Source organism: Thunnus maccoyii, chromosome 22 (genome assembly GCF_910596095.1).
Source record: "Thunnus maccoyii chromosome 22, fThuMac1.1, whole genome shotgun sequence".
Lineage (NCBI taxonomy): Eukaryota > Metazoa > Chordata > Actinopteri > Scombriformes > Scombridae > Thunnus > Thunnus maccoyii.
In genome coordinates, this window is record NC_056554.1 from 2,309,562 (window position 1) to 2,336,569 (window position 27,008).

General features: G+C 39.3%; 1 protein-coding gene across 3 annotated transcripts in view; it reads right to left on the bottom strand.

Moving 5' to 3' along the window:
• Positions 1–5,524: 5,524 nt before the first annotated feature.
• The window catches only part of mllt3 (MLLT3 super elongation complex subunit), a 60,965-nt gene continuing 39,481 nt past the window's right edge, over positions 5,525–27,008 (bottom strand). Inside the window, exons 8-14 of one of the 3 annotated variants that reach the window (XM_042401292.1) lie at positions 17,268–17,337; positions 15,855–15,908; positions 14,914–15,052; positions 14,041–14,137; positions 13,208–13,276; positions 12,145–12,216; positions 5,525–8,382 (exon numbers count right to left, since the gene is read on the bottom strand). In XM_042401292.1, the coding sequence (XP_042257226.1) occupies positions 8,251–8,382; positions 12,145–12,216; positions 13,208–13,276; positions 14,041–14,137; positions 14,914–15,052; positions 15,855–15,908; positions 17,268–17,337 (633 nt within the window). In that variant the 3' untranslated portion in view covers positions 5,525–8,250. Of the gene's footprint in view, positions 8,383–8,768; positions 8,921–12,144; positions 12,217–13,207; positions 13,277–14,040; positions 14,138–14,913; positions 15,053–15,854; positions 15,909–17,267; positions 17,338–27,008 lie in introns of those variants that run through there. The other 2 variants (XM_042401294.1, XM_042401293.1) reach the window with 2 other exon arrangements.

Here is a 27,008-nt window from a genome sequence, read left to right on the forward strand (position 1 = left end):
CGTTCCACCACCCCCCCGGGCTCCATTCTTCCTCTATGCCCCCCTCCCTCCCTCAGCTCCATTCTCTCAGAGGAAAATAGCTTAAATTAATCCAGGAGTCTAAGCAGCCACTTTCTCTCTTTCTTGTCTCCATTTGGAGTGGGAGTGAAATTATTCACAAATGAAACATTCTTATTTGTACTGAAGCCTCAGGTAGGTATCCTATCTGCAAATGTGTTGATGAAGATGATGCTATATGAACATATTATTACAGTATGGCTCCATTTAAAGGTGCGGTTATAGTTTTGCTGTCCCACACCACAAAATGACAACAATTTCTAAAACTGAATTCTACCAAGTAAGTGATTACAGAGAAGGGTGAAGGTGACAGAATGAAGCTTTACCCTGAAGAGCAAATGGATATGGCCATTCTGGAGCTGTAATACATCATTTTGTTGTTGTTATATACTGTAGTTATTTTTGCTTGGTGAAATGGAATGACTTTTTCAGTTCAAAACGGGCCTAACCTTTACTAAACAGCAGCCACTGTGGACACAAGTAACAGTAGCACAAGTAGAGAACAGTCATTAAAGACACCAGACTGACTCAGTATTGCAACATAAAGTTTGCTAGTGTTGGCTAATGTTAGCTACCAGGCACGTTTTCTTATTATTTCCTCTTTAAAAATTGACACAGTCTTGTTTTAAAGCTGCTCTAATCAATATTTTATAACAGTGGATCATAGTGACGAACCCACAGAGAATTATCACCAACTCTTTAGCTGCAACTGTTTAGCTTCTTTTAGCTAATAGCTTTAGTTGTAAGGCCTACAAACTCCACTCCCATCCACCTCGTTTCCAGCAGCAGCAGGCAGCTGTTTTCAGTGAAAAAGCTTTGATAAATCCACTGTACACTACCTGTTCAACACCAGACAGACACAGTGAGCAACTAGCTGGTGAACATAGTGGAGCATTTAGCAGCTAAAGAGACAGAGCTAAAGGAGAGAGAATATTGGACTAACATTCATCATACCTTGTGAGGCAGCTGGATTCACAAGATCACAACAATCACCTGCCAAGTATTTTTTGAAAGTACCTGCCCTTTTCCAAACAGTTTCCAAGGATGACTTCTCAGATGATTCTGTGTAACAAATCATCTGGTGCATCAGGTTATTCATCAGGTGGACACAAACAGAACTGACTGATAATGTTGCTCTGTGTCTGCAACAGGCAAAGGTTTGCTAAGATGTTCACCATAAAATGTAAACTGTGTTTTCAATTTGTTCTGTTGCCCTCAGGTGGCCAAACATTAATTTATGATGCTTCTGTATTAAGACATCAAATCATAGCCAATGACTAATAAACACAGATAAACAGGCTATACAGTAGTGACACTGCACAGATTTACTGGGTGGATAAACTGGTGCTTATAAAAACAGAATTCCAGCATGTAACTCCCAATTGAAACCACAACTTCCTTACATTTCTGTTTATGTACAGATTAGACAGTTACATTGTGTTAATTAGTGATGCCCCTGCTTCCAGGCTTTATGCTAAGCTAGGCTAACCACTCTGTGACTCCAGCTCCGTATTCAACACAGACATGAGATTGATATCCATCTTCTCATCTCACTCTTGGAAAGAAAGTGAGTGTTTCCTACACTGTTGAACTAGAACTGCTTCACATTCACTGATCCTGTAATTCTCCATGTTAACACGCATCAAAAATGACTTTTGCTGCGAAACCAGTTGCCAATCCATGCTGCCAATGAAAAGATATTTTCCTTATCTTCATGTTCACTCGACTGAAAAGGAGGGATAAGCTTTATTGAAATCTTGCCTGTAATCATCTGTTCTGTGAGGATAAAATGGCACAGAGAAAATCCTACTGTTGAATTGGAATAAAGATGTAAAGCAGACCAAAGCCACATGGTGCAACACCAGCCTTTTGATAACATTTAGAAGTCATACAGAGTATACAATTGTGACATTTAACTCAATACACATTTTGATCATTCTTGGAGATTTTTAATCACGGCACACATACAGTGATCAGCTAATTATATTCATGGTATGTGCTGTGTTTAAACGTGGTCTTAACTTGAACTTATGGCCTTTAAAGAGTCATTTAGGCTCTGTGAAAAGTTGTAGGAGTGGGAGAAGAGGCGGCGGGTGTGAGGGTGTTGGGTTCTTCTCACTGTGGATTGTTCAAGCAACTGTAGAAAAAAAAAAAAAGATATAAAAACAATCGCAAAGGCCTGAACTGAGATCTGCAGCATGTGGATGAAACCCAGCTGGAGCCAGTGTGTGATGAAAAACCTTAACAGCTCAGCCTTCAGCGTGGTGTTGTTGGTGTAAAGGAGGAGGATTAATGAGGTAATGAAAAGGTGTCTGATGAGAGGTGGAAGTGTGATATGATTAAAGCCTACGCTTCCTCCACTGGAAACCCAACTTTAACCTTTTCAGCTGGGTCCCATTGTCTATCCTTAATGTGTGTGGTAATTTTATATTTTTACAGCCAGCATTTTCCAGCTTTGATATAATGAAGGTTCCCCCTCACAGTCTATAAAACAACATGAAATCCAACACTGAGGCAGAGAGTCTACAGCCGTGCTAGCAGCTCTGTCAGGCTGTACTTAGGCACAGTGGTGCTTTGAACTAAACGCTAAGGACACCGTGCTAACAAGCTCACAATGACAATGCTAACATGCTGAGGTTTAACAATGTTCAACATGTTCACCATCTTAGTTTAACTTGTTAGCATGCAAACATTTGCTAATTATGACTAAACACAAAGTACAACTGAGGCTGACAACTTGAGCTGTATATACAGTACAGGCGAAGCTGGATTATCAACTGGGCAAAGTGGGGAACTGTCCTGGGGCCCCAAATGCCTTCGGTTCATTAAGAGTCTTTACTTATTGGTAATATGATAACTTGACAATTTGTCTATAAATTTGCACCAGTAAGTACACAATCAACTAGGTCGTGCCTCCTGTAATCTTGTGTCCCTGTCTTGTAGAAGGGCCCTGTGTCAAAATCTGGTTCTAACAACATCATTTTAGTTTATACTATACCCACATGGTGCTTTTTCATTAATAAAGTTATGTTTCATCAAACTACCACAAAATAACTGACATACAGAAAACCTGGGCCAGGTGGTGTCCCAGTGTAGGAGAACTGGTTGGGTTTTTGGTATCTCCTCTTTCTCTGGGGTCCCCAAACAGGTTAATCTGTCCGTGTCTGGCTTTTATCCCTTTTGGATGAAGGTCTTGTGCCGTGACAGCATACCTCCTGTAAATTTATAATTCAAGGTCTGTATTATATATAACATTTACAAATCATCAGTCAAATCATAGCTAATGGTTTTTGTTCTTTTACACAATGAACACGTTTGATTTCTTTTTATAACTCTCAGAAATAAATGGTCGGCCAGTGATTGGCCATATAGGTGGATAGGTGAAGTTTGAACTTTTTTTTCACTCTTTACGCAACTATTTCCATCACTATTGTGTGTACAACTAGTGCAATACCTTGAATGTCATCAAGGACAGACTACCTGAGAGTGTGCGCTGTTGGCTCCAATGATACAGTTTATCCTGTTGAGACTAGAAAAGATGTTCAAAAGACAGAATTCTTGCGAGAGATTGGGGAGGCAGTGTGATGCAACAAGAACCAGGTTATAGTGTGGCCATTCAGAGCAGGTAGAAAAACTCTTTTGTCTGTAGACATGGTCGGATGAGTGAATGCATCGTATGAAGCATATGATGCATAAGAAGCGAGGAAGCAAGCCTTTACTCAATGAGGCTAGAAATGTAGAGCTTGGTCTGAGTGTGATGTTAGTGGAAAGGCCGTGGGTTCACTAAAACCAAAAGCCGCATGAATGTGATGAAAAAAATTCATACCAAGCTGCTCATCAGACTTTGATATTTGTTGTGTACAAGTGGAAATTTTAGCCTAAAGGTGGCGTTATGAGGTGACGTCCTTCTAGCAGGGCAAAAACATGACTTGTTGATAAAATTCCACCAGATTGAAATGGACTGGAGCAGCACAGAGTTGCACCATGACTAAATATAGGCAAACACCGACGAACACCTACCAACTCCTACACAGAGACGTTTTTAACATTTATCCCAGAATCAGCAGAGAACAGCTTGTTCCAGTGCAGGCCTGCTAAGATGCATGACATAGAGGCTGATGGAAGCATGTGTGATTCTTCCTCTGTTAAAAAAAAAACCAAAAAAAAACCCACCCACAATAAATGTGGAAACTGGATGACTTCCAATTTTTCTATCAGACCACCCACTTAGACTGACAGAAAAAGAGCATGAAGGCAGTTTGTCATCCACTAGAGGAAGAAGATCAACATTTTGACCCCAGAATCAAATCATTTACCCTGATACTGACCCTTTATCCCTTTATTTGATTAGGGTGGTCTAACAAACACTGTCTGCACAACAGATGACTATCATTCTTGTATTTTCAGGTTTAATAACTTGCGACACAAATATTTCATATAAAAAAACTTGACAATTCCGGGGGTTTCTCGCAGATCCTCAGCAGCAATGTGTGGTTTTGATTAGGCCCGCCATCACTACCCTTCATACAGACAACAGCTTCAGTGTTACACACATCAAGTCACTGCTCAAGTTTCATTTAGTTATGACAGCTGGGGGCTCAGTGTCGGGCCAAAGAGGTGGTAGATTTATTATTTTTAAGTCCCTAAATTTGTCAGACTGTGTTGATTGTGGTGGACTGGAGAAGATAAAGATCGGGATTTTTATCAATAGTTGATCTAAATAACATGACATAGGACAGTAGTGTCTTATGTCAAGCTTTGAAAGTAGTGCAGTATTGAGGTTTATGACTATCAGAGGATGGAAGGACAGCAGGCTGATCTGTCTGATCTGACCCAACTAAGGACAGGATGACATCACCATTTCAAGATTTACACCAATATGATTTAGGGAAACACTAGTTTGGGTAGTTCGGAGATCAAGGCTTGAATGGGTTGAAACGAACAGAAAGACCAAAACAATTTAAGTGCCTATTCAATATTCTTTCTACTTTTGTCACATCACAATTAGCATGATAGTCCCCTTTAAAACCCAATTTTAAAGCTGCCCTTAGAAATATATACATGTAAAAACATACATTTCAAATCAGGAACTTGTTTTTTACCATTTAAATATCATTCAAACTATTGACATAAGTTGTTTGTATAAAAAATAATCTCAGTGGAAATTGGTGCAGTCTATGTGTTGTGTTGCTTTCAGCTTACTTATCTAACCATTGGGGGGCGCCAAAGCTGGATATTTTCAAATCCCACACATTGGGGCTTTAACATGAAATCCTGTTAGTGTCCTCAAAATTCAGATATTCCTGGAAGGAAAGTTAAAGGTAACACTGCCAGTAAGGAGGAATTTAACATCTTGCCACCAAGTATTTTGGTTCTGAAGAACTGAATTTTTACACCAGGAAAACATTTATACACACAAAAAAATAAAGAACATATAGGCAACTAAAAAAACTCTTCCACACGTTGCTTAATAACTCATCTGTACATCATACAGAATATTTATTGTATGTCCTCAAAATACACAAGAAACCATAAGACAGAACACAGGGCAAGAAAAACCCTTTAAGGTCTTTTGGAAAGGACCACCGCTTTTCACCATCCTGAACTTTAGTTTATCAGACTGGCAAAGGGACAAAGTGTCCTCTGTTGCAAATCTAACAAAGGTATTCTCCTTGGAAAATTAATGCTGAGCTTTGATTTAACAACTGAAACTCCCACAAAATAAATAAAAGATCGTTTTTTTTTTTTCATACACCCGTAACAGTACCTGTCAGCCAAAATTCCCATTGGCCCTTTTTTGTTTGTTTGTTAAATTTACCCAAAACATTTCACACATTGCAGAAATGCAGAACACATGAGCTGTCTTTACTTGTTTCTGACATCTTAAAAGGGAGTTTGTTCTCCCTTTTCCCCCTACAGGGCTCGGGTCTGATCTACAAATCCATTCCCCCGATGGCAAAGAGATAATGATTTCCTTTAAATCATATTCTGTAGACAAACATTAGTAATATCCAACCAACTGATTCTATTAACTATGCTTTTGGCATGTTCTATTGGCCCAGTAGCAGAAAATGAGCCGACACAACAAAGCTTTCTTCAAGTTGCATTCAATAAGCAGGAAGGCAGGACCTGCTGCAGCACGTTATTCCTGGATTTGGTAAAAAAAAAAATTAACTTTCAAATAAATGATCGGAACTTCCACCTCATGATTTGTGCTCAGCTCACTCCAGCAGCCACTCATGCCTCACGTTATACAGTGTCAAAATATGGGAATAAAAAAACTGCCACATGATGCTGCACTTGTGTGAACACATAGTGGTGTTCCACTGCTTAAAACTGGAGAGCCAATCTGTGTCTGTGCATGATGTCATTTGTAAAATGTGATGCATGTGCAGTACAGATATATGCATTTTTATAATGAGTTTGCAACACTAAACAGAAATACAGCAGTTATTTAAAGCCACTAAGTGTTGATTTTTTTTAAAGTGGTGACAGGCCCTTTCATATTGTTCTGATGGATTTTGTTTGAAGAAAAACAAAATCCTGGTGAAATTTTTTTGCAGTCAGATCCATGAAAGAGAAAGAGGTAATGACAGTGTTGTCATACTACCACCGGACGGCGCCAAAGCAGGAACTTTTCCAATTCTACATAAAGGCTTTCATTAGCAACAAAAGATTGTTTTGGCTGTTTTTAATATAAAACGCAGTCTTGCAAGGGTTAAGTAACGCCTGCACACAGAAGGCCTCAGTATGCTTCAAGTGAAGTGCCTCTCGGAATCTGCGTCTGACAATTTTAGCAACTTTCTGAAACGGGCGATCTGCCAATCCCATCCACTTCACGTAGATTGGTTGAATGTGTGTAGGTGTGGAAGTAGGTGATGAAGGGCTATTTTTTCACAAAACTACCTCCATCACTTCTTTTGTGTTCAACTCAGTGCAACACCACGAATGCTTCTGAGGGGAGACTATCCGTTAGCTTTGACGGTTATCCATATTTGTATATCTCTATGATGACCATGTTTTATCTTTAGGTGTGGTCGGATAACACATACTATGAACTGGTTCATTTGAAGCATACTGAGACCTCAACGACAAACCACACATTTATTTTAACAGACAATGGTTCAAGATTCCGACTGGATCTTTGTCAATCAAAACATGCTGTTCTCCACTGTAGAGCACCTACATGTGTTGGGCATAAAACTAAGTTTCTTATATTGTATCCCAGAGGCACAGAGACACTGCTCTCTCCTGTGTGGAATATGCTTGAGTTGGGGATGTTTCTGTGCACCGAAATTCATTTGCAAGTGATAAGGCTTCAACCAGGCAGAACCCTGAACCACTATTTTCCAAAATATGTGGCTGCAAATGGAGCACAATGCTTGTTGTTAACTAAACCACTCCCCTTCACAGACTGTTTTCTTTCAGACTAATATCTTGAAGGAAAAAGTGACCTGACAGGATTGAGGAGTGCTGCATGGCTGCTGAAAGTACTTATTTCCATAATAGAAGTTGCACTTTCACAAATAGCATTTGTTGGAACAAAATACATAGTGAATTGGGCAACAGTGTGGAACACAAGTTGCTGTGGCAGTTTTTTTGTTTCCAATGAAATTATTCTGTCTGACAATTTCATTTCAAGTCAGTGACATACGGAGAGTCGAAGTGATGCTCGAATGTTACACAGATTCAAAGATATGCCTGTTGTGAAGTGCTTCAACAAAGTCTCATTCTGCCGTTTCTCTTTTTTTTTTTTTTTTGCCATTTCAAATACACACACACACCTGCAAATTAAATTCAATAAATAAGACTTACAATGTTGTAAGGCAATGTTGACCATGCATTTGTCACAATGAACAACAAATCAAGAAACATACATGGTAACAATATGCACATTCATTAAGAGCAACAAGGTCGCAACTCCCCCACTTTCTTTTTTAAATCAAGTGAAGTTTTCAAGGCTTTCCGGGTGATCTCCTGATCGACAGGGCTCATCCCCAACAACACCTGGCTCTGGTTTCTGTAGCAGGACCTCTTCATTCAGAGAGCCCAGTCCAACCAGCAGGCTGGACACAACTGGACCAAGCCACAGCGGGGCTTTTGCATTGTATCCAAAGTTGGAGTTCATTCAAGAAAAAACAAAAAACAAAAAGTATATGTGGAGACAGATCCAGCAGCCAGCTGCTCAGAGCCTCAGGACAGTCCGGAGGTTTCCAGGTAACTCTGGAGTTTCCTTACTGTACTTCTGTCCAAGGAGCAAAGGTCGAAGTCAAAAGTAGTGTTTGTGATGTGGAAGTGTCCTGTCTCTTCAATGAGGTTTACAATCTGGAAAACAGAGGGTACAATAGGTAAGCACAGAGCGCGTTTATTTCTATTCATGTCTGCAATTACAGCTCCAGGGTCCAAACATTTCACCTGCATACAGTAAATATCTGCCCGTCATAAATATTTGAACTGGTTGCAGTTCATAATTAATTAAATATGAAATCACAGACAGGAAAAGTCAGGAAATTAAACAACACAACTCAGTCAGCCTCTTTTATTTAACAACTGATTTAATCATGAACTGAGCTTTACATAAACGTACATAAGCAGAAAATACATGCCAGTAATCTGAAATCATTAGTGTGCTACCTTCAGTTGAGACATTCAATTCCTTTTAGTGCTTACACTTCAACTTCTTTCAGTGTTAACATTTCCACCAACACTCAAACTGACATTTTCTTTCAGTGTCTGAACTGACACTTGAACTCCTCTCAGGACCGAGCATTTCAGCCGACACTTCCAGCTCCTTTTTATAACTGACACTTCAACTGCTTTCAGCACTTACGCTTCCGTCTGGCACTTCAGCTTCAATCAGCACCTACATTTAAAATGAAAACTCCAACTCCTTAACTGACATTCAGGCATAATCCAGCACTTGTCTTTCAACTGCCACTTTAATTTCTTTAAGAGCTTCAATTTGAGGTACAACTTTATTTCCATCAATATCTTAAACTTCAGGTGAACTGAAACAACTTGTATCATTATACAGATGAGTGACAAATTAAAGGAAAAACTGGTGCAGGTCTGAATGCTTGACCCTTACAGTGAGGGGGTCTGGTGGCTCTCTTATGCCGTGGGGGGCATTTTGCTGGCATGGTTTGGGTCCACTTGTCCCCTTAGAGGGAAGGGTCACTGCAAATCAATACAAAGTTGTTCTGAGTGATTACTTTTATCCTATGATGAAACATTTGTATCCTGATGGGAATGGTCTCTTCCAAATTCACATAGCATGAGAGGTCACTGAATGGTCTGATGAGTATGAAAATGATGAGAATCATATGTTATGGCCTTCAGTCACCAGATCTCAACCCAATTGAACACCTTTGGGAGATTTTGGAATGAGGTGTTAGACAGCGCTCTCCACCACCATCATTAAAACAACCCATGAGGGAATATCTTTTGGAAGAATGGTGTTCCTCCCTCCAGAAGAGTTCCAGAGACTGTAGAATCAATGCCAAGGCTGAGGAACACCACAGAGGCTGCCATGTTTGTACAGTAGCCCAGAACAGACAAACCAAACACTAGGGAGGGGGGATTCAGTTGGTTGCAACCTGCAATCTCACCGCTAGATGCCACTAAATCCTACACACTGGTGCTTTTAATTAATACGTGACTGCGAGTTTCAGCCCTCAATAGTATGCCAGCAGACTCCTCTCAAGATCAGCTGGAAAAAATAAATAAAATCACCTCCTGCTGTGTCTCCTAGCTTGTCTTTATCTAAAACACCGGCCGTGCATGGCATTCTAAAATGAGCCAATAGTTATGACAGGGCTGGTTCAAGTCAGACACTCAGGCAGGCGTCACCTCGCTGTCGCTTGACTTTGGTGCCATATTTTAGTCGGGTGGGTGGCGATTTGGCCCGTTGCTGTTCAGGATTCGCTCAACTGCAAAAATGCCGTCTGCATTACAATTCTCTGTTTTCCAATATGTGGTCCCCATCAGTGTGCAGGAGAGAATGTGACTTATCTCTTGTAAGAGGAAAAGGAGCCAGTTGGTGAACTCAGCTAGATTAGCTTGATTACTGTACAATTTAAAGCTCTGTGTGGATGATGCTGTTTTGGATGGGATTTCGTCTTCCCTAAGAGCCAGACGTCTTGTAAGGAGAGCGAGGCAGAAGTTGGCAGCGGCTGCTGGGAAGATCCTTTAATGCAGACATATGATAGGCCTTGAGAATATAAGCAAGAAACATGCAATCTCTTAGGTGGAAAGAGGTTAACCAAATAATTCATTGCTTCCAGATGAAGCTGCAGATTACAGAGGATCTGTAACACATCACAGCTCCTCTTCTAATCCAACTCAACAATATAGCTGACCAATAGCACTGGCATGCAGTGATATTATGCTGAGATCAGTGAAAACTGTGAGCCAGCCTCCCGATACATGCATTAGCCAGAAGACGTTCTTCTGTGGAGGTTTAGTATTTGATAACAGGAAATAATAAAAAGGCCAAACTATAAATATGTTTTCTTATTGGCAGTGTAATCTGACACTTCTATACACTGAGTCTACTGGAAATGAACTGTGCATCTCTGACTCTGTTGTCATTTTCTTCTTTCCATTTCATTTGCATTGATTACCTGCTGAACATATACAAAGTCACATTATGTTGAGATTTTCAACACTAGTCTGATGGTTAGGGTTAGGTCAGTGTTTGAACCAGGGTTTGTCCAACTCATTGATATCAATGAAAGAAGACGAAATATTACAAACACCTCGCAGCACCAACTACAGCTGTTCAAATGAGCAAGCTTGTATCAACACCTGTCCAACAGTCTAAACAAAAGCTGAACATTACAACCTTCATGTATTAGACTGTATTGGTTTTAATAAGGTGTAACTAATAAACTGGCAACTTTGTTTATGTTTATCAATATTCTACTCAGAAGTCAAAGACATAAACATAAAGGAAATTCAAACGTTCATCTGTATCTAGAAAACCTGACCAATTTACTGATTAAGTTGATTAAATATTGATATGATGTGTGTGTAATATATATATATATACACACACACACACACACACACACATATACACACAGGAGTGACTCCAACTATTGTTTAAGATGTGCTAGCGTTGGCTGTTGCTCAGTGTCAGACTGCTCTCTAGCTAGGACGCCTGCTCATTTACTGACTCACCACTTGGTCTTTTTGTACAGGAGAAAAAGACAACATGCTAAACTTTAAATGTCCACCCACAACTCAAAAATGTGTTTTTCTTCTTGTTCTTTCACTTGATTGATTGGTTGATGATTTGTGACATCATAACTCATTTGGAGCCAATCGTGGTCCAGTATTTAACTTACACACAAGTGTGATGTGGAAACTTGAATAACAATACAGAGCATGTTCACCTGGTAACAACCAACAGTTTCATTGTGTAATATGGCTAACTCACCAATAGCTCAATTATTTTATTAATTTGTGGAATGTGTTATTTTATTTATTATTAATATGACATGTTTTTAACAAGCGAGGTTGTAATGACATTTTGTCACAATGGCGTGCTCTGGATCAAATCTCTCAAGTAGATAGAAAAAATATTTTCAACTCATCTTTAAAACCAACAGTAAACATTAGCGTGTCAGCCCCTCTGGATTAAGGAGCCAGTGATTCCCTCTGACAGCACCACCTGACAGACTCTACCAGTAATGCAGGAGAAATCCAGTATAAAAGAGGCAGAGAAACCAGCTTCAACCATCAGCTGGTTGCTTCAACTGACCAGACTGCACCATGAATTCAGTTCATGTAAAGAACCAGGACTGCCAACAGACACGTCAGTGTTCACAAATCACTTGGCAGGATAGTGATATTTAAATATCCAAACACCCGCCTTCATCACAAGTTTGTGTCTGGGGGTTGTCAACATGTGAAATGCATTTTGGGAGAATGTGGACATTTTTGGCAGAAGTAAAGCGGGCTGACTGAGTGGGTTATATCACAAAGGTAAACAACAATAATGAGAAGATAAGAGCTTCAGCTCACTGTGTCATACACTGATGATACATGAGAGTGGCAGAGGTGGAAACAGCAGCAGCAGCTCACCTGTTGCAGTATGTGACCTTCTCTTAGTGTCATCAGTCTTTTGTGCAGTTCCACCAGCTCGTCCAGGTAAGCCTGGAAAACACACACACACATTGTGGTAGATTTTACACACAAGCCCAACACACACACACACACACACACACACACACACACACACACACACACACACACACACACACACACACACACACACACACACACACACACACACACACACACACACACACACACACAAACTCAACACAATTTGACCCAGACATCTCAGCAGACTGCTGCCTAGCTGTGGCCCTTACATAACACAAGGGTCTGCATATACTCAGTTCTTTTACAGCGATAACACACACTGATTAGCATCACTGTTAGTGTGCCAGTGTTTGCCAAAATACTCATTTTCAACTGGTGGCTCTCAGCCTGATGTTAAATTATCCAGTAAAATAACAACACAACAAACAGCATGTCACTTCAGGACAGAGGAGAGCAGGTGAAACGTGAAGCAGCTGAACAGAGAAGAATAGGACTGTGTTGTGTTGGTAACTTACTCAAAACTACCGTTCAAATATGAAACTTTATGATCAAAAACACACAAGATGATTAAATCTGGACACAGTCAATGCCAACTTTTGGTGCTTTTGATATTTGCCAAACAGAGCAGTTCAGTTCATAGTAAGTAAATGTATTTAACTGCACTGTTGAGGAGGAGTGGTGTGTTTAATGCTATTCTCTCTCTCTTATATTTCCCCTCCAGTAGACACATATATATTCTTATCAGCTTGTTGCAGCTCTTCACTAAAGCTAAATCAATGATACAGTAATAATCAATCTATAGTAACTATAGTAGACATCTGGTATAGTTGTAGCGTAGGTGTTGCAGAGGTACAGTATGTTTTCATCCTTTTATAATGTATCAAGGCCAAACAGTGTCACAGTCATATTACACTCTGTGAGGAGGAGGTTGGATGACATACTGTATGTATGAATGACTTCATACACACACACATACTTCCAAAATGTTACTAGCAATATTTGATCTATTTCATACGGACTGCTTTCAAAACGTGCGTACCTTGTCACAATCTAGATTTTTGTTCTTGTCCTGTTTGCTCTGCTTGGTGGGACTCTTCACTTCCAGTAGCTGATGGAAGACACAATAAAAACACATCAAGACATAAGTCACTTCTACCGAAGCAGTTGCTAAGTTACATCTGTGTGGTTAAATATCAGAAAGTCTTTTGAAAACAACATAATGATTCATTTTTCTTGCGGTGCATAATTCATATACTTGAATAGACGGTTTTATTATGTCCAAGACTTTGATGCACAGAAATGTTGATGGTAAATACCTTGTGTAATATCTGCCCCGATTTCTACAATATTGTTGACAAAATTCAACTCTCACAAGTCTTATAGGAGGAGAATCAATCCCTTGCCTTTCAACAATCCTGACAAAGCTGACAAATTATATTCATTTTAAGTCAAACTTTGAAGAAATCCTGGAATCTTACAGAATGAAGCAGAGAATCACTGTAATTCACCTCTGACACTGAAGGTAACAGGAGGCTTTACTGACTGTTTTGCTTTATTGTTAGTTTTTCTGTCTAATAATGGTGTAGAGGTGCTGATTTTCCACTTTCACAAGACTAAAACTCTGGAGAAAAGATTGGACTTTTTTTTTTTTGGCATCATTTTTTGTCAAATAAATACACTGAATATCAGCAACTATTGTAATCAATCCAAACCTCAGTCAAAAAGCTTCAATATCAGCCTTTAAAGTCAAGGTTGTGATTGCTTTAGGAGTCGCTCTGAGTGACTTTGAGCTTACAAACAGTATCTGCCTGGGTTCTTCTTGTGATACATTCAATCACACTGCCAACAAACATATGTTTAGTATCATCTTACCTGGTTATTAGTAGTCTTTAATAAGGGCGGGGCCTCATTGCGGGAAGGGGATGAGGGGGAGGAGCTGTCACTCTCACTGCCATCACTCAAACTGACCCTGAGCAGATCGTCACGGGATGAGAGAAGAAGAACAAATGCTTCACTACATTAGAAGAGGCGGTGTCAACACTGACACAGTATATGCTGATATATATATGCACATACAAAATATAAAAAAATCTACTAGATGACAATGAGCACTAAGTGATTTTTCTGGCTGGTGTAACAAGTTGAAAACAATTCTTCAGTGCATGTTAATGATGTAAACACACTGATTGACGCAAAAATCCTGTAAAACCAGAAACAAGAGATAAAAAGGGACAGATACTGTGCTCAGGGTGGGTTTGATTGTTTAAAAACACACCTGTTTCTCCTTAGGTCATTACACAAGGCTTAAAGTCTGTAGACTCCACCATGTGCTATGTGTATTCAGTCATGCAGTGATTTAGCCCAACTGAAAGCATGTTTACTGGCACTCACGCTGTAGCTGTCAGGGTGTGACACAGTGAACCATGTGGAGGGGATGGTACAGTGGGGGTGGTGAGTGAAATTGAGCGTAAATTCAGACAAGTTGTGACTGGATTCTTGCGCACAATGTGGTGATCAGAGCTCTGTTTAGGGCTTGTTTTTGACTGCTTGTAAGAACACATGACAAGCTGATACAGAAGATCACAAAGCTGCTGCGTAACAACTGCAACGTTCTTGTTAAAAGCCTTGAAAACCGCGTCATTTCCTGACAAATTTAGAACAGTTTGGGTGTTTTACATGAGATATTTATGTTTGTCATGTTCTCAGGTCTACAACCGAGCATCCTGCGGTGAGCGTTTTACTAACCTGCGTTGGTGGTGCGTGAGATGCGCGTGCGATGGTCGCTCCACGTCAGAATCCATGTCGTTGTCGTCGTCGTCCTCCGAGTCCTCGTCGTTGTCGTCCGAGTGCAGATCCTGCATCACTGACTGCAGCGGGCCCAGCACTGTGTGACGACAAGACAAGAGACCACATTTGGAATGAAGCTTTAAAAATATATTCTGAATGAAGCATGAGTGAAAACATGCAAAAGGCAGCAGGTCATGCTGTGTGGTGGAGTGATGGTGGTGATGGTCCAGTGGAGTCAGTGGCTGTGGTAACCTTGAGGTGAGAAAACACTTATTCTATAAATTTCTTATGTCATTAAATCCAATGACAAGACCAAAACCAACAATGTGTTAGTCTGTCTCTCAGTACTTTCTGACTTCTCTACCTGACTGGAGATGTAAATCTTTAACAAGAACTCACAAATATACAGTTTCATTTTTTTAAAAAGTTCCAGTAATTTCCTAAAACAGCAGGTCACTATAGTTTTTGTCACAGACTCCTCAAACAGGAGGAAATAGTGCATTTGGTGGGGACTATTTTCAGCAGCGGATGAATCCACATTTGATGCTCTAGTGAGTATTTCTGGCAGCAGGACGGTGTGTGTGTGTTCATGGTGATGAAGGAACATGTCACCCAGTGTAAAAGTGTGGTTCATTGATGTGTTTGATAGTTTTTGAACAACAGTTGGAGGTAAAAGACAAAAAGTGTGTCCCAGTCTGCATCATAGGCAGCAACAAGATATTGATACACATGTTGCTGGAGTGGTATCATATCCCTGCTGACATGACCGTGAGAAGGAGATGCATGAAGTTTCATGCAAATACACAAGCTGGAAAATATTCTCCATGCAGATGTGACCAGAGGTGGGGTGGGTGGGTGGGTGGGTGGGTAGCCCTCACAGGTTTCAGAGGAGCTGTTACCTGTGTGGGTGGTGGCAGGAATAGCCACCCTTTTCCTGATGATGAAGTCCACCACTGCATCCAGAGAAAAATTACAAACACACACAAGCAGGTCACCCTCAACTCCCCAATCAAAAAAGTGAATCATGTCCCGTATTTCAGGGTCACAAACAAAACATACTAGAATCAGAGAGTGGTGATTTCAGAGTTTTGACCTCTGCATCTATTGTTCATGATTATAACATTTTACTCAGCATTTATGTGGATGCAGCAGCTCTAGTAGCCACAGTCCAAGAGGTCAGACAATTATCTAAACCACTGATTCACAAGTAAAAATGAAAGTGAAGGCACCCAAAAGGCTGGTTAACGGTGCGCTGCACAAGCAAAGTGACCAAAGCAGGTCAAAGCTGAATAAGGATGGAGCATCTAATTCACTGTTAGGATAAAAATGTCAGTGTTTTTACTTTGCTTTAATATGTGGTTTTGTTAACTGGCTTACAAAGACAAGTTGTTTCAACCTGTCTGATGGTTCATGTAGATCTCTACGAGTAATTATCAGGCCCACTTCAGAGGGGAAGATTTTGAATAGTAAGCAGAGAGGCAGGAACAAGGGGTAGAAAGACGGGTATGACATGCAACAAGGTCTGTGGCTGGAACTGAACTGCACACATTGCAGTAGTATGTCTCTTAACTAGTGGGCTGCTGGAGTCATAGTCTCCTTGTCTAACTGTTGAAGTCATAATGTTGTGAGAATAAAGTCAGAATTTTGCATAATAAATCATAGAGTGAAAATAAGTTGTTTTTTGTGTTATCAAATTAAGAGTTTGTCATCATTTTCTCATAACATAACTTAATTTTATGATTATTGTAGGACTTTATCTGATAATATTAAGACCTTTTCTTGAAGCTTTATTCTTGTAAATTATTTTTTCTCAAAATATTATGACTTAATTCTCAAAATCTCCAAAATTCTTTCCCCTAACAGTGGACCTTACACTCTGGGGTAAAATCTCAGCGATGAAGTTGGAGAGTGAAAGGTTATGAGAGCCAATAGGCTCCTTTTCTCTGGGAAATAATTCAAATCAAAATGTGTTTTAATAAAGATGTTTGTCCACTTATGAATGTTATTACGTCCCATTAGACACGTCTGAATGAGAAAGAATTCAATTCCCTTTTCTTATCTTATATACAGTTGTTTTGTTTTGCTCTCAGAGCAGAAAGGTTAGATAATAAAGCTCCATTATGTTGAGTTAGAGTTTGAACTGCGTTGTCTCTGTCCAGCACTGGCTGGACTTCTTCTATCACTGCCAAACACAACAGGACTAGCAGTCACACTGAAACCTTTTGGTGCTCCATACGAGCTAGAACTGCTCCATTATACAGATCATTTCTCACTGAAAACACCAATAAGTTGTAAGTATTCCAAATGATTACCTTGCCGTTTGTGGTGCGTGGGAGCAAAGCCTGAACTGGAGCTGGAACTGGCTGGACTGGGCTGTTCTGACTGGGAGAGAGAGAAGAGAAACAAACAGTGATGAAGAAAATACTAATGGACAAGGATAGACAAACACCAACATCATGTAATATTTTGTGCAGATATTTGCCATCTTAAAAAACACCACTTTCAAGCCAAAATACATTCAATATTTGCCCACCATATTTAATGAAAGATTTAGAACTGTTTGTACGTGTTTGATTTGCAGATTTATTCCAAGTTCAAATCCTCATGGTTGATTATTCAGTGTGTGATTAAATTATATTGAGTTATTTGCTGCCTGCCAAACAAAGAGGACTAAAGCAGAGAAGGACATGACCTCTGGGAGTGAATAACCCCTTGTGGTGTCATTTATGAGACAAGGAAATGCTGTAAAGTTGCATTACTGGAATTTTAGGCTCCTGCATTTTTGGAATTTGACCTATACTAGGGACTAAAAGTCAGAATATCTTGACCTCCGCTGCTTTGATTTTGTCCCTAAATGTATGGAAGTGTGATACTAAATCACTGGAACACTCCTTTAAACTTGACTTACTATTAATTTGTATTCCAAGAACACATGCAGACGGTTTCATCAGATTCACAGCAGCATGAAAACGGTGGCCAGTGTGTTTTGTCAGTAGCTGTAGTCTTTGAGGTGAGTTTAACAGCTGCTTTTAACCGGAGATGTGAGGTGACAAGTCTGTCGTCAGTTCTTTGAAGTCATCTTGGCGAGTTGAGCCCTGAGCCAACGACCATCTAACAAATGCACACGGAGCTGCTGTACTCCTGACTTCCTCTGAAAATGAGCCAGGGCTATCTTCACTGCTCAAGCCTTGGGTCTACAACCAGCTTTATAAATCACTGAGGCTAACGATGCGCCACACACCCGTTCTGCAAACCTGCGGCCACACACAAACATAAGGGAGCTTGATACATTTAACATCCTGTGTGTCACTGCACTCAATCATTATGTCTGTTTTCTGGGAGATTTATCATATTTTAGTTGTCAATGTGTGGAAATCACTGTAGATAATTTCATGTCAAGGACTAGGGCTAATGACCATTTTCATTATCCATTAATCTGAGGGTAATTATCTTGATTTATCCATTATTGTTTGGTCTATAAAATTGTAAGAAATGCCCAAGTTGACACCTTCAAAGTTCTTTTGACTGACCAACAATCCAAAACCCAAAAGGTATTTAAAAAAACCTCACCTCACATTTGAGAAGCTAAAACTAGATCATCTTTTGTATTTTTGCTTGAAAAATTACTTCAATGATAAATCGATTATTGAATTAGTTGCTAATTAATTTTCTGTCGATCGACTACTTGTTGCAGGACCTTCTATTTATGGATACTGGTGGTCCACCACCTAAAAGACGTAGGGTTTGAGTTTCCGTATCCCTGGCATGGTTGTGCATTCCAACACAAGAATTACATGTTGTATTTTGGTCTTTGTTGATTCTATTTAAACATTTGGTTCATTCAACATCTACCAACTTTTTATGACACATACCTGGTCTTTTACACTTAGGTACAAGTTTAATACAAACAGCATGTGCCTTGATAATTAGTTTTTAGCTTGATATGGATGTGTTTTTGTGATATATATTTAGTCAAATAGTCCAGAGTTTAATGGAGTACTGTTCTGTTGGCCTGCTTTAGATTGTTCAGGATAATAACTCAGAAATTACATCAGCAGACGCTTTGCATCAATCAGACTGAGCTGCTTGTTTAAACCAGCACTCTCAAGGCCGGTCCATTATTGTTCAGAAAGGCTGTTCAGACATCCTGAAGGTGGTGAAAAGCTCCTTTCAGATGTTCGGAAAGAGAGATGGGTTCCGTGTCATTCAGTTTTTTTTAAACTGACAGATCCTGGCAATCTGCCGACCACGTTTACTTCCTGCAGCCGTCCCAGGTGTGCACAGGTGTGAGAATGGGCAGAGCTCCAAGCGCTCCACAAATTCTTTTCTCCACATTCCTGACATTTGTACTTCCGCTGTTCATGTTCACCGCTGGTGACTGTTGGCAGTGATCGGAGACTGCGTGAGATGGGAGAACGCCACCGAAACAGTGATTGAGTTTTTGTCAGAATATGGTTCGTTATTATCAAAGAGTCTTGATATTTGTGTGAGTTTTTGAAAAGTTGCATGGTCTCATTGGCAAACACCTAGAGGAAAATCATGCCTTGTAATATGAGACTTCTAGTGGGCACCTGGTCTTGAGTATCATGAGTATTTTTAAGACAATGTGGCTAACACACAGCTAAGCACTGTCATCTAACAATTCATTCTTGTGCTGCTGGGGGACAGGGAGAGGGAAAACCTCCACCACTTTTCAGTAGTAGCTAAAGTAGCTATTAAAGTAATCACAGTTAATTTAGGTTAATGAACTCCTGACAATACCTGACTCCCAGAATAGTTTGGGGAGGGACAGGATGATGAGGCAGCTCCTCTAAAAAACAGACTGTCGGGGATGCAAATAAATGCAAAGCAAATACGCTTTTTAGGCATCGACGTGCTGGAAACAAATTTTGTGGAAATGTGACTTGCTGTCGAACACGGCACTGCAAGCACGTTCATGTTTTATTTCATGACACTCCACTTGTGATCAGATACACACTGTGTCTTTACAGGCTCTTTCACAACCTCAGCAAGCCTCTCAAACTGATTCACCTTGGAAATAAGCTGAGGAAATATTGCCATAGATGAAATTACCTAGTGTGTTCCAACATATGGCCTTTGTTTTTTTAAACAAATATTTTAATAAATTAAATTAAATTTGCTTATTTAAGAATTGGGATCAATATATTGATGGGTATTGAGTTGAACATTTTACAGTTGAAACATAAACTTGTTAGTACTCTCTGGTGGACAAATTAAATATTGGAGACACTGCAGGGCTCTTCACTAACTTTTTTGCAATATAAGCCTTCCAGAATTTAAAATATCTGTTTTTCTACATTATCATTCTTTCAAATCATTCAAAGTGACCTTTAGCATAAATGAAATATCATACAAATGATTATATGATCAATCATCAACCTTTTTATTTAAATTCATCTGCAAAGATTAGAGACTAAATCAGTCACACAAATGAAAGGACTCTCACAAAGCCAAGAAAATGGATTAAATAAAAACTGCTTTCAAGGAGCAGAAAACTTTTGACTGTGGTAAGTATAATACATAAAATAGATCCTGATAAAACATTTTAACGGTCCTCTGTCCCTCTCCTTAGCCACTTAAATAAACCCAAATCTCATGTACTGAAATATTGTGGAGAAATATGGGTTCTGTAAAGGCCTACTGTGAAACTGTTTCATTGCACCTGAAGAAGGTCTATATTTTTTGTTAAAAATGCCAGCTTAGGCTGTATCATTTTATTTTCTTACAAAAGAAAAGTTGTAATACAATCTCCTATTGAACCTGCACTTGGGCTTCAGCTACTGATCCGAGTCCTTTACTTATCTTCAACCCCTCCCTACCAACGTTGGTCATTAGGTGTTGCAGGGGTTACATATCCAAGCGTCCTCAGCGGTCTTGCCATAATCAGTATCAATCATGAGATTGGCCAGCAGCTGTCCTATCATGACATCAATGATGACTTCACTTCTAAACATTTTTGAAGATGATGATGATAATGATGATGCTAACAATGCAGTTAAGTTTCTTAAATTAAAATGCATATTTTACATGTAAAAAATAGCATTTCTCATTTATATGCATATGGCATATGAGGCAGATTTAGTGTGTATTCATGAGTGCTTGAAATGGGAGGGGGGGGGAGGCTTTCAAGCTCGAGGCCACATTAGCTGCTACTAGCAGCTGCATTGTGGTTTTGAAAAGTAAGAACAATGTGTGGGATTAAAAAAAAGATACTGTCTCTGGTTCTGCCGCATAAATATTGATATAAAAAAAAAAACTACAAAAAAGCATATACTGTATTCCATTTTTAGCTGTCTGGACACAAGAGAAGCATAATGTGGAGGACACCTCACTTGTTATGTTTAAAGCTGGAGGAAATGGCCTGGAATTGCATTTAGTTTCAAGGGTCTTCAGAGCTATCACAAATCAGGGGCCAGATAATCACATCTGACAATCTGGATGTGTCCATTTCATCTGCAGCCAAGTCTGCTAGTGTGAGCTCTGTCTTGCCCCGACTACTGACACTGCAACCCTGTTGCAATTTATGAGCTGTCCACGCATCTAAAAGCCCTGTTTGAAGAGAAGGGGGGGGGCGACTAATGACTTAGTATCAAAGACTTTAGAGCTGGCCAGTGTAGGACAGAAAACACAACTACTTACTTTAAAGTTAATTTGACCTAAAACAGTTTCTATTTTCATCATAAATGATACTTACTTACTGGACATTGTAATAATAAGCACTCTAACACCCCTCCAATACAACAAAAACACGTATGAATGAATCAAATGTAGGTTGGACATACAGTATGTTCACTCCTGTGTTAGAAGATTGATTCACAAGTAATTCCTTGTCATCATTGTGCACAGAGATTAAAGTCCCCGACTGCAGTTTCATACACATACCTGCTATATGACAGAAGTTTACAGAATGACACCAGGAGTGGACAATATGGAAAAAATCCTGAATCACAATATGTGTATTTTGACATCATGATATTGATACACATTGAAAGAATTACTGGAGAGAAGATTTATGCACAACATAATCAGTCAAGAATGTACTTTTTATGGACAAGAGAGCTTTTTATATTAGGACATAAAAAAGATCATTTAGAAAGTCACCAATGTGACAACTAATATGCAGCATAAAAAATGCAGTGCAAGTACAGAAAACACCAGCAAATACAGAAATGTTGCAAGTTGTACACGTTTGCAGAGGAACTTTTAGACTGCTTAACATGCTAGTAAAAGGTTAACACTACACTTTCCTGCTAATATCAGAATCCTGCAACATTGGTGATAAGTAGTTGACTTTAGCAAATCCTGCACCCAAGCCTGTTCATCAGTTTAGCATCTAAAAATTCACTGTTATGTTGTGTGATGACTTGCACTTTGTTTTAGCTATGAGTCTCTTTATGCTTCATATGTGTAGTAACATTGGTGAACATGTTAAATATGCTTGTGTTTTATTTATTTGCAGACTTTTTTTCTAAATGCCATGTAAGTGAACTCAGGATGACGAAGGTCTTGTCTTCATCTGCTTGTATTTTGCTCAGTTGCATGTGTTGTCTGAAGTTGTGGAGCCTTTAGCTTTTCTAACAATGGTTGTTTTTCCACAATTTCATCAAGTTTAATAAATCAAGCTACTTCATCACACTGATGCAAAATCATAAAATATAATGTTGCCACAAAGAGATATTAAAGGAATAGATATCATAATTAGAGCTACAACTATTAATCAATTAATTGTTTTGAGCAATTTAAGAAAAAAATATCCAAATTCTCTAGTTCCAGCTTTTCAAATGTGAATATTATCTTGTTTCTTTAGTCTTTTACGACCATAAACTGTCATAAAAGTCACAGTACATCTTTGAGTTGTGGACTGTTGTTGACATTTTTCACTATTTTCTGACATTTTATGGACCAAACAACTAATCAATTAATCAAGAAAATAATCAACAGATTAATGAAACTAATCTTATGGGTCGTGTTCCCTCCAAACGGTCACAAGATAAATTTGAGGGGTCATGAGATGATTAAATGCGTGAGGAAAGAAGAAAAAAAACTAAATTGTGCAACACAAATCTGTAATCACTTTTTGGACTTTCCTCCAATCTTTGCTGTTTTTGCAGTAAAATATTGGATATATTTACAGCTTTAGTTTTATAACAGTTATCTAAATGAAACCATCTGAGAAGTCTCTCAGACATCTGAAACTTGACTAGGGGCCCAACTACACACTAGTTGGAAATCACTGGTTTAAGCTTTATCAATGCATTGTATTTCATGAGCATATCATGTGTTTTCCTTTATGTGAAATCCTAATCTGAAAAGTAGCTAGTAACTTTAGCTGTTAGATAAATGTGGTGGAGTAAAAAGTACAAATATACCTCCCTACTTTAATACTACTTGTCTTACCCTCTTCCGCTTACCTACTCTCTCTCTTTATCTCTCTCTCTTTTTTTTGGACTGGGTAGGTAGTCGTCAACAGCATAAACCATCTGTAATAGAAACTACTGTTCATCCAATCCATGCAGTGTCCAACCACAGTTGAGAGGCTTGTGAAGCCAGGTTGGATAATGCATGCCACCTATTCAGATCAGTTGGAGATGTGGGTTTAATATGTGTCACTGCATCAGTCTACATGGAGTTTAAAATGAACTTGGATCTTGGTATGCAAACACACATTCGTAAAAAAAAGGTGGCTGCCACTGCAAAGCAGAGCTGCCCAAGAAAACACAGTGGTGAGAAGGCGACCAACAGAAGAAACATGAGAGAAAAAGAGAGAAGTGAGGACAAAAGGCAGAGCGACTTCAATGGTTGTCACCTCCTGCCAACAAACAACACACAGCTGGTCTGTTGGTTTATGGGACAGCTTCTTCAGGGTGCCATAAATCTCGCTACCACTCCTTTTAGGGCTTTTGTCCTTCTTTACTCAAAGCCGCCAAAGCAGCCCTCTTCAAAGACAATAAATAGTCTTTAGTTGTAGTTTGCTGGCATCAATCTGGTTTCTTCTCTTAACTCTTGGCACAGTTGAGACAGCCAAAAAGATATGCCAGCAAACAAGACCAAGCTGACCAACGCTATTTGGTTTGCTTGTCTAATTCAGCAGGGGCTGTCCAAACAGAACTATTTCAAATGTGAATTAAGAAGCTTTTCACTTTGACACTGTAGATTCATTTAAACGAGGCACAGTCGTTTATACTCAAATTTAGTGGTTTGCAACACAAACGTACAGCATGGTTTCACTCATGCTGCAGTTAACCTGTTAATAGTTTTCTCATCTATTCTGTAGAGCACGTTTTGAGTTAAGAATTCTTGCTGAAACTGTGTTGTTGTGTTTAGCTCAAGATTACTGAATAATTTTAAACACATGGGTGAAACATGTCAGATCCCCCCAAAATGCCTTTTGGGTGTTTTTTCTCAAAAAGAAAAAAAAAAACACTCTTGATTGTATCATGTTTATGGTGGTGGTTTCAATACTAACCACAGAAGTAATATTTAAAAGGCATACCCTCCAAAGTATTTTAAAGTGTAAAGTTTTTTTTAAAAACCAAAACGGAGTATTTTACTAATCAGATAAATTCAGAGTAATACTGCTGGTGATACATGTTGTGGTGCAACTGCAAAGGGTGTAGGAAATACTCAGTTTTCTAGTGTTGGAATTAGAGATGACCAATTCAGGCTGATCCAGACATATCTCAATGGATCATATTGGCTAAAACTCAACTGGTGTGAATGACTGAGTTCTGACACTAGGGTTTGCAAAATATGCAGCTTTTCTAAGATTCAACACTAACATATCTGTCAAATCTTTTAATCTCTCCTTTCTCTTTCTTATTAGAGCAATGTACAAAACATTCAGGTAGCAGTTGTTGCTAATTTAACATTAAATATGTAAGTAACTTGATGATAGGGTAGCATTAAACTTGCCTGTTGAATTTGAATGAATGCAGTTATTCAATTATCAAATATATAGTCCTACTTAAAATTGGACTGGTTAAACTAACTTTGGTGTTGGTTGTGGCAGATGCCTAATTTATCACTAACAAGAGGATTTATCACCCTAAAGCTGCAGCTGGTCTAACACACAGAAGAGCTTATCTGATTTAGGTCCACAAAGACAGCACTGCATATTATAACCTTTTGTTTAATTTTTTAAAATGTCATTTATCTTAAAAGAATGTTTCATGATTGTGTTTTGGGTAAAATGTTTTATTTCATTGCTTTTGTTCATAAAAAGTGATGTGCAACTACAAATAGTCTATTATTTCACTTTAATAGAAACAAATCTCTGCAGATTGTTAGAATTGTTATTTTGTGTAAATTGACATCTCAACTGTTTGGGGAAGGCTCATATTGGCTCAGTTAGACCATTAAAGTAGGACTGTATTTTCATCATTAATTAATGTACTGAACATTTTCTCATTTGTTTTACAGAATGTTGGAAAATACCAAAAAATGCCCATCACAAATTTCCACAGTAATCAGTCTAAAACCAAAAAGATTGACTTTTCTATCATAGAAAACCAGAAAATATTCACATTTGAAAAGCTGGAACCTGAGATTTTTGCTGAAAACAAAAAACAACTTAAACAATTAATCAATTGTCTGAATATTAGCCAAATAAATTTATCCTGCAAACTCAAGTGGAATGAAAAAATGTGACAGACAGTTGTGATACCATGAGTCTCAAAACATATTTTTATCAGGAACCCATCTGCAATACATGCCTCTGTGATGATTCCAATGCACAAGGGCTTAGGTTTAAACAAACGTGTGCAGGTGACAAATCACTCAGTCTGTGCCCACATCCAGCGTGCTAAAAACAATGTTCTCATGCTAACAAACCAGCCTGCTTTCCCTTCATGTCATCACCTACTCCACATTTCCTCCTCTGTGCCGTTTCTGGCCCAGTGCTCAGTGGAAACACCGAGATCAAACAAGCGGTCACATGAGAAATGAGAGTGGTGCTCTGGCTCGGCCGGCGCTCGGCCACCGGGGTTGCTAGCCTGGGGAGAATCAAACACCTGGCATTTGTCACCCCACATCCCCTTTACAACCTACCCGACCCCCGGTTCCTGTATGGGACAACTTAAAAGGCATTTCCATACAGCACAGACAAAAACACAGGTTTTGCTTGTGCTAAGTAATAACTCCCCTGCCTAAACAAGCTGCCCCTACAGAGAACCACACTTTATACAAGCATTTGAGAATAGAAATGAAAACAGCATTGCATAAAAGGAAACTTGTCAAAGCACAGGGATTTAGACCTTTCTTGCACAAATGCTCACCCTTTTTCTTCTTTGAAAAGCTAAAAGGATTAAAGGGGAACTCTGTGCTATTCACTGCCGCGTCTCCCCTTTCTCCTCAGGTGTTGTAAAACCATAAATCTTTCTTGTCTACTATTTGGCTTTAAAACAGCCCTTTTTTATGGGGAGGTTCTCCACCAAATGTGTGTGGACCAGGCAACCCAGTCAAATGTCAGCCTGTTCATGAAAAGAACCTCTGTGGACTTGAAGTTTTTCTAATCCTGCCGTTGAGCTGGAGGTATAGAGTTTATAAAACTCAACACATTTTACATCAGTATTCAAGTATTTCCAATACAAATAGATTTTCAGTGCAGCTGATCTCAATAAGGCAACAAAACTGGATCTTTTATCTGAATCTTGTCCCTGAAACCAGTGTTGTCCATTTCCTGTTTGGCCACCCAGACGAATGCAGCTGAACCCCCACTAGGTTTATTGGTGCCCACCCCTTCTTCCAATTCTCCAACCCAGCCCCCTAGAGCCTACCAGACCACCATTAAAGAAGATTTTGTCCCTGCTGGTCATTTGATTTTATAGCCCTTCCACACCGAGGAAGGACTGACCACCAACAAACGCTCCCCCTTTAAGTCGTGAAAGAATTGGATACCTTTCCACAACCCCTCCCAACTTTTTCCAGTAAAGAGCCCTGAAAGCTCAGTTCAGTGAGTCTAATGTGCTGGACTACTACAAGGACCAGACAGCTGCTTCTTAAACCTCCATGATAATAAAAGGGACAGGTTGACT